This window comes from Dermacentor andersoni, chromosome 9 (genome assembly GCF_023375885.2).
Source record: "Dermacentor andersoni chromosome 9, qqDerAnde1_hic_scaffold, whole genome shotgun sequence".
Classification (NCBI taxonomy): Eukaryota; Metazoa; Arthropoda; class Arachnida; order Ixodida; family Ixodidae; genus Dermacentor; species Dermacentor andersoni.
The window spans coordinates 76,270,808-76,279,774 of NC_092822.1; the positions used below are offsets into that span (position 1 = coordinate 76,270,808).

Here is an 8,967-nt window from a genome sequence, read left to right on the forward strand (position 1 = left end):
CGGAAGTGCTATGAGCGACTAGCCAACAGCGCGAAGCCGGAACTGGATGTACATAACTCAAGCACTTGCGATTGTCGCACGGAACAAGCAAACGATTGAATCTTTATACATGCAAAGATAAGAACCTACTGGAAGACCTTCAGAAATATTTTATGCTACTTTGTATAGTAAAACGCTTCAACTTAAGTTAATAAAGCATGCGTCACGCTAGTTTTGGTGCCTATATTGCTGCCCTCATACCGGAAACACTGGGGAGACGTCGCTCGAAGTCGTCGCTTTCATGGGGTACGACTTGTAGGCGACGAGCGAACGCGACAGCTATCTCCATCGCGTCGCTTGTCGCTGTCGTGTGCACGATCGCTTGCATGGGGTTTATACTTAATGCATCAAAAAATGCTTTGCTTTCGTGTGATACTTTAAGACCTTTTTTTTGGGACATTTCTTGCCCTAAAATTGAAGCATAGAAATGATCAAGGAAAATGAAACAAAGAAAAAGCAACTTGCTGCTGATGGGAGCCGAATCTACACATTCTGCAAGATGCGTGCGATGCCTCACCACTTGCCAGAAGTACTTTTCACTCTAATTGGCAATACGTTACTCATCCACCAATTGAGCTGCAGAGGCAACTGCCCCCTCCTTCCTTTGTCTACATTCTTTGTTAGTTACATGTGTACTAGATATAGCACTGGGAGTGTTAGCCAGTGCCACCAATCACGCCGAAAAAGAGGTATGCCGAGCAACCTTTCTAGTGCAATCCTGGGATACAGCACAGACTTGGGAGAAGGCAGCTGGCCAGTAAACACTTGTACACTAGCTGGATGCATCAATGCTGCCGGAGTCGTTGCTGTGTAATAAACGAGAAGGCAAACCAAGGGGCTCAATTTCTGTTAGTCACAATCATATGAAGCCGACAGACAATGAAACCAAGGAAAGCATGGGGGAAATTACTTGTTTTAATTGAAATGTGGAAATGAAAAGGTAAAGAGAAACGAAAGCAGACGAAAAAAGGTTGCCACCGGTGGGACTTTCTGCACTCTGACAAGTCCAGGCGCTCCCGTAAGATGTTATTTTAGGAAAATAAGCAGCGCTTGAGAAGGTCCTAGCTGGTGTAGCTTCATCGTTCTGTTGCACTGTGACAGGCGCGGCGACGCACGAAGTTAGTGGAAGACAAAGAACACATGACAAGTGAAGCGCAAGAATGCGCCGTTAGGAGCAGGCAACTTGGCCGAAGCCCTCACACGCCACATGAAGGCATAAAGACTGCGGGGGTCTAATTCCTCACTAAGCAATCAGCAAGACAAATCAGGGTGAAAAAAGCAATGACAGAAAAATGTATTTACACACGTACAGTTCTCAGAGATACAAACGTGACAATCAGCCCACATGGCGGTCGGCGTTTTTTGCCCCATCAGTGAACGTGGGGGGATCGCTGGGGGGCTAAGCACAGTCATAATGCATCACAAAGGCCCTCACTTTCATAGTATAGTACACCACATCATCTCGGTGTCTCCAGTGCCCACCAGTGGTGCAATAGCACTGGCTGCCATGTGGACCAATTATCGCACTTTAATCACTATGCATTGTGCATAGTACTACAGTTAACTGAAGGGTGCATACAACACTATGTACAAATACACAACTAAGTGTTAAAGGTTGTTCATTTTTCCTGCCTTTCTCCCTCATGTTTGGCCAAATACAAGATCATTGCATGTGGAAGCTACGCTGATTCAGTATCTGTTCCAAATTACCAAAATCACTGTCAAACTGCGCTTGTCGGTGCATCATTATGGAAAAAAAAAAAAAAAACTGTGCGTACTGAATGGAGAAAAAGGCAAGGACAACACCCCTATACTGGTGTGCAGTGGAGTCATCTTTGCCTTGGAACTTTGGACTGTTTATAATGGTCTTTAGCTGAACAAATGCAGGTGATGCTGGAACAGATATATTTGAAATTTATAATTTTTGTTCAGCTTTATTATCTAAAGATGTGATCTTCTAAGAAATGCTGCGGAGGGGACGTATAAAATTTACAGTAATGCTTACTTGACCTCATCCGTTCCCTATGCTCAAGACCATCATGGCTGTCGTGTTTGTCACACACTTGGTTGAAGGGACCCCTCCACATGCTGACGACAAGCTCTTCATCATCTTTTCCTATAGCAGCCACTTAGTACAGGTGGTTTGTGATGCCTGGGATCCATGGCATGAGAACTTGATTTTTGCAGTTGGCAGCCAGGAGCTTTCTTTTCGGGGAGGGGGGAACCTAGAACACATAATAGGAAGTGGCGATTGGGCGTTTTTCTCTTAAAAGTATAAAAAAATTAATTTGCCCTTACTGCTGCTCTGTTATAACACTGAACGCTCTCTTCTGAACACATTTCAGAAGATTCGAAGTCAACCGAGGGCTAATAGGGGTGAAATACTTGTTTTTGTAAGGCACCACTGATGTAGCAGCTGTAAAAGCATTGGTGATGGCAGTGGAAAATTTCGTGTAAGAAATTTCAGCATTTGTGCAATTTAGAACCAATCACACTGAAGTTCAGTGTTTGACGGAAGCCCGTCTGGTCGGGATGAAACATGGTTAAAAGGTAAACAAAAACCCGGGGCACTACGCCAACCAAAGTAAAATTTAAAAGAAAAGAAGACGTTTTGGCTCCCACGCGGGAGCCTTGCTCACAGGTAAAATAAACAAAGGTGTTCGAGCAGCTCGCTTAAATAGTCTTGAACACGTGACATTACAGCGTGCATACACTGACGGCAGATTGCCATCGCTCCTGTTCAGAGTGTGTGGCGTAGTCTGAATCATGAGTGACTCAAGATAAAGGCGTTGAGATAGCCCTTTTTCCTAGCAAGGACACGTGCTTTCCCCCAGTCGATTGCGTGGCCGCTTGAAGCGGCATGCTCAGCCAAAGCACTGAATTTCACATTTTCCTTTCTGACGTCATAATTGTGAAGGTTGGGGGCACACCCCACTGTGCCGTAGCCTTTGCAGTGCAAGGCATTGAAGAAAGAATGGGAGCTCAGCGGAGGTTGTGTTTGATTGCCAATAACTCCACTTCTGCTGAATGCATTGAAGTACTTCTTGCAGCAAAGTATTTCTGAAATAGCCTATTTTCATTTCAAATGCCTTTTGTCACTTAGATGAAAAGTGCTTCAGGGCCCCTTTAAAGGGACACTAAAGGCAAGTATGAAGTGAAGCTAAATTGATAGATTAGTGCGCGAGAATCTCTAAGGCGTCAATATTATCGCAAACAGACCCTTGCCAATTGAGAAATTGAGGTAAATGCAGGACATGGTTAGAGACTGCCCTGGGACATTCAAGCACTTGCCCGATGACGAAAGCACTCTTCAGTTAAATTTTCACTAGTACTCAACCATCCATCGAAATAAAAAAAAAAGAATTTCTTGTATTGTATTATAAGATGAAATAAAATGCTACTTGCCCAGTTCTATATCATTCTTTAGAAAAAATAACTAATTGAAATTACCCTTGAAGATGACATGGGCGGTCGAAAGGTTTCATTTTCGCTCGACTCTGCGCTGCCCACGTTTTTGCGTTTCACTAGTTTGGTTATCGCACAGTGCTGCGCTGGTTTTGTTGGCTCGTGAAACTCGCACAAACTGCAAGTAGCAGAGAATTCAACTTCTATGTGATGTCACAGGATGCCCGAACGGCCTGCGCCACTTGACGAAAAAACAGCTGCAGCAGCGAATCTACAGCTCTGTCTTGGCTTGGTAGCGCTGTCTGTTGGGCGTGGTTTTACTCACCGATGGCAGCAAAGGGTGGTGATGGCGTATGCAACATCACCACCTCCCCGGTTGGGTAGTGGGACATTTGAATTGCGAAAAAGGCATTTGGACCCTTCAGATGCAATTTTCTCGTAAACCAAGTATTTTCTAGGCACGAAACAAGCGTTGCAAGGTTTTTGGAATGGTAGTCAAACAGTCCATGTCGACTTAGTATTTGCATTTAGTGTCCCTTTAAGAGTCAATAAATCATAATGACAATGAAGAAAGGAGACTGTCATATGTGGGTTTTAGACATTACTGTAGTGTATCACAATGTGAACTGCAACATTTTTGTGGGATATTCTGGAAGGGGATGGCTTAGGCAATGACGGTATAGAGCTTTTGAGGAAGATTCACCTAGAAAATACCGTCTGTATTCAATGGGAAGGGATGAGGAGCGAGGAAAACGTTGATATCATGAAGGGACTGAGACAGGGGTACTGTTTATCCCCGTTGTTTGTGAGGTACATGGTAAAGATGGAAAGGGCGCTAGAAGGAATCAGTGTCAGGTTTAATCTTTCGTACAAACAGGCGAGCATGATAGTTGAGCAGCAGCTCCCAGGTTTGTTTTATGCGGATGACATTGTGTCGCTTGCAAACAGCCAAAGCAATATGCAACGTCTGGCTAATGCTTCTGGACAGCAACGTGACAATTTAGGACTGAAATAGCATTAGAGAACCAGGTCCTATGGTATTCAATGAAAACAGTGAGCAGACAGTGTAAACACAGGGCAAGGAAATACCTTGGGTATGGACAAACAAGGAAAATAGATACATAGAACCACAGGGAAAAACAATTATGGCAAAGGGGAAGAGATATGCAGCCATAATGAAACACAGAGCGCTATGGGTATACAATAGGTACAAGGTGCTCCAGGGTATGTGGAAAGGTGTAATGGTTCCAGGACTTACATTTGGAAATGTGGATGTTTGCTTGAAGTCAGAGGTACAATCAAGACTTGATGGCAATCAAATGGCAGCTGTGAGTGAGGTATAAATGAAATCGGGAAAGAAACAATTTATGATAACTCTTAGGGAAGCTCTTTACTTTTCGAAGCGAGATCAGGTTGCCTTAAAATGCATAGTTATAAAGGGACGTACACAAAGAAAGAAGAAGCATATGCTTGCTGCGGTAAAGCTAGGGAAAATATGGAACATGTTTTATTGGAACATGAAGATATTTACCCAGCTGTCAGCTTAAGCTCTGCTGGCCTCCTTGAAGCCCTTTGGTTCAGACATACAGTTTCCTGCAATAGTTACTCGAGGGAACTCTGGCACTGCAATCGGTTAGCCACCACAGAAATGATGGATTTGTCTGATATCCGTGCTTGTGGATTCAGACGTTCCTGTGGCTTGGTTTATTTTGCTTTATCTGCCTTCATTGTTGTAAATTTCTGAGCAATTTATACTTTTCTAAGTGCAGAAGACTGCAAACATGCAGGATCCCTACTAATTGCAATAGTTCAGCTTGTCGGGGCGGCCAAGTCAAAACACGGCAAACACCTCAAGGCACTGGCTTGCCCACAAGAAATTCATGAGGACGTTTTATGCTGCTTGTCGATGTATGCATCCATGCCGTAATGGTTTCAATGTTGGGCTTTTGTGCTGGAGGTCCTGCACTTGAATCCTGTCAGTGGACAATTCTAATAGATAGTTAATTATTTATTATGCAGTACTTTGTTGAAAATAATGAGTTTACACAGTCGCAAATTTGTTTGAAGCCAAAGGGACAAAGTTTAGGTAAATCCATGTACTACCTATCATTCCCTTGCTCCAGTAGACACCAGTGCCTGAGTTCCCTCTAGTAATTATTGTATGAAACTCTATGGGTTCAGGGATTACATGTCCATAACAGAGATTAGTAAAAGATGATTGGAGGCAGAAAAGTAGAGACACTGCAAATAAAGTTCGCAGCAATGGTTCAGAAAAAATTATGCTGGGCATTTCCTCACAGTGAAAAAATAAATAAATAATAGCATAGGTAAGACATTTGGCAAAATAAGAAAGAGTGCTTGGTGGTACAACCAACTAACCATGTCACAATGTATATGGACAGAGACTCGTGGAGTTCAACAGTGGTATAATATGGAATGCACTCCCACACGGTGTAAAGACTAGCCAGAACTTTGCACAATGTTTGAAAAACTTCTTTCATGAATGTTGACAGGGTCTTTCCATTTGCATCCCCTGTTGTCATAACATCGTCTTTTGTTTATCCTATATTTTCCCTGTAAAAATGCTTTAATAACGTGTTTAAGTTGTCTCATACAACAAGTGCGCTGTTCTTCTTATGTCTATTTTGTTATTGGACCCCAAACTAGCCACCAAGGCTGTGGGTGCAAACAGTATTGTGTATTGCGTGTATGCAATGAATCAAATAAAGAGAAAGAAAAAAAAAGTATATCCTTTTCAAAGGGGACGCTCAGAGCATATATCCATATATCCAGTTTTAATGTTGGCTGAAGCGTGCTAAAGTAACGTTTGCGCCGGCTTCGCAGCCGCAAGCTTCCCTGTAGACGGAGGCAACTTTGAAATTTACTCTTCTGAAAAACCAGACACGTAAGTGTGGCATTATATTGAACAATCAGAGCTAAAAAATTCAATTTCTCTGCGAAATTTCAGTAAGAGCAGCGGTAAGCGCAAAATCATTTTGGTACGTTTGTAAGAGAAAAATGCGCGTCCCTGAATGCAAAAGACAACAACAAACATACGATTTCGTTCTTTCGGCCCAGATTTGCTCGGTGCACTTTCAGTGCACTGGCGTCTGGTAATTTATTTTCAGTTTTTGTTGCACGTCTACTCTTCCCCAATGCGTCGAAACAGCGCCCTAAACACTACGATGTCTCTGACATCCGTGTCGCACAGCAACTAGTGTCAGAGCAAGATAATCAACAAGCGTTGAGACGAGAATGTGAGCGGTAGCCGACCCGACAGACTTCGCTTGCGAATAGCTGAAGCGCGCGAGGATAGTCACGAACATCTTCAGTGACTATCCGCGTGCAATAACTAGCCGCACGATTGGTCGCACAGATCACGGATTCTAATAACACATCCACTCTCCGTCACTGTGTATGTGCGCTGAAGCAATTGCAGGTTTTTAAAGAGAAACCATTACCCTGGAATTTTCTGCGAGCGTAGAACGAGTAGCGGACCGCCGAAACTTGAATCCATGAACTGAACGGGCGAACGACTTGGCTAAAACAGACACTGCAATCCACGCTGCAATCCAGTGCGTCAAGTGACAAAGATAAAATTAAAACCAATCCAAGGCAATCCATTGGAGGAAGCCAGCAAGGGGCTGTAGATGCGTTGTTGCGCGCGATTTGGGAAGTTCGCTATCGCAACTTGCATCGTTCGCCACAAAGGATCCACAATGTCGCGCAAGCGACGTTCCCTGACCCTCGACGAAAAGATCAAGATACTAAAGTTCGTCGATGAGAACCCGACAGCCAAGCGCAGAGTACTCGCCCGGGAACTCGACATCCCCATGTCGACGCTATGCACCCTCGTCGAAAGGCGAGAGAGCATCGAGGCCAATGTCCAGCGCTTTGACCCTTCGTGCCGCGCGACAAGGTCGGGACGACACAAGAAGCTCGACGACTTCATGTTCTCCTGGATGAGTGAGGTGTCCGACGCAGGAGCGAGACCGAGCCTCGAAGAAATGCGAGAGATGGCCGAAGGGGTGGCAAGCAGCATGGGCATCGACGGCTTCACGGCCAGTACTGGCTGGCTGTGCCGCTTCAAAAAGCGCCACGGCTTTGCGCGCTGCAAAAAGAAGCCGTCAGCCCAGCGTCGTGCCTCTTCCTCTAGGCAGAGGGGCGAACCAGACGACCTCGTCGCGTTTCTCCATGTCAGAGAGCAGTACCACCCGCGCAACGTCTACGTCGTCGGCTGGTCGCAACTCTACTACGCACTCCTGCCTTCAGACCTTGCGCAGCCGGAGGCGGGCGGCGCGCTGCTGGGCCTCGACACGAACCACGCGACAGTTCCACGCCGTGGGAACCGAGTTGGCGTCATTCTGGGCGTGAACGAAGACTGCACAGACAAACTAGCACCGTGGGTCGTCGGCCGCCGCTTGAATCCCAGGAACCTGCGAGGCGTTTGCAACCCGCCCTGCAATTACCTTGCCAGTGCGGAGGATCTGTCGCGGTTCCCCATCGACGCGTTGGAGCAGTATCTAGTCAGCGTGGACAGCCGCATGCGGTCCGAGAAACGCATCGTCGCCGTCTTCCTGGCCCGGGACCTGGCTGAAGCGGCCGCCGTCAGGTGCGACTTCACGAACATTCGCTTGTACTCCCTCGCCCGCGGAGACTTGGCTACCAGCGACCAGAATCCGCTGCACGTGGGAATACTGAGGCGATTCAAGGAGCTTTACCGAACGTTCCTGCTCAAGAGGCTGACCATACTGGCCGATCAGCCAGAGGAAGCGAGGCCCACGCTCCTTGTCGCCTTGTCGCTTGTCGCAACGTCCTGGGACTCGCTCGAGCAAGATGTCGTTCGAGCTGCCTTCAAGGCTTGCGGGTTCCGAGGATGCATTCTGTCACACTTGGCCACCGGTGAACTGGAAAGGGATGAGGCGGTGGGCAGTGCGATGGACGCTGACAACGGGCCCTCAGATAACTATGTCCAAGCAGATGAAGAGCTTGTGTTCGATGAGGTAGAAGTCAAAAGCGAGCCGTGTGATGCTGCGTATGTCCAGACAGATGAAGAGCTTATGTACGGTGGTGTGGAAGTGAAAATTGAGCCTGTCGAAGCTGTGGATGAGACCTCTGCCTTGGATGAACCACTGGTTGGTGACGAAGGCGAAACACAAAGGGTTGTCACAGCGCGCGATGCTCTGAAAGCACTCGACACTATCCGCCTCTTTCTCTGCCAAAACGAGTGTGGTGAACAGGCGTTGAAAGCATATCGTGCTCTAGAGTGCACATTCTACAACACCCTCTTCAAGTGAGTTGTGAGCAGCAAAAACCTGAAATGTTGTTTTTGTCAAAACACATGTTGCAAATGAAGGACAGCATCATTCTAAGCCATGTGGGACTTCCAGGCTCTAATAGTTTAGAGCACATTGCTTCAATATGTAAGAAGGTTCAAAATAATAAAATAAATATCTTAGGCCACAAAGCTTCTTAGAAAAAATATTCATTTCTTTGTGCGTGGCCATTATAGCAGTAATTGCA

At 46.0% G+C, this 8,967-nt stretch overlaps 1 protein-coding gene across 1 annotated transcript; it reads left to right on the top strand.

The window, feature by feature from the left end:
* Positions 1–7,163: 7,163 nt before the first annotated feature.
* Positions 7,164–8,741, top strand: LOC126527824 (major centromere autoantigen B-like). Its single transcript, XM_050175675.1, has one exon. The coding sequence runs from the start codon at positions 7,164–7,166 to the stop codon at positions 8,739–8,741; it is 1,578 nt and encodes a 525-aa protein (XP_050031632.1).
* Positions 8,742–8,967: the final 226 nt, after the last annotated feature.

Bases quoted from the DNA above. Each gene is read 5' to 3' on its own strand.
- LOC126527824 (XM_050175675.1), top strand. From the start codon at position 7,164: ATGTCGCGCAAGCGACGTTCCCTGACCCTCGACGAAAAGATCAAGATA.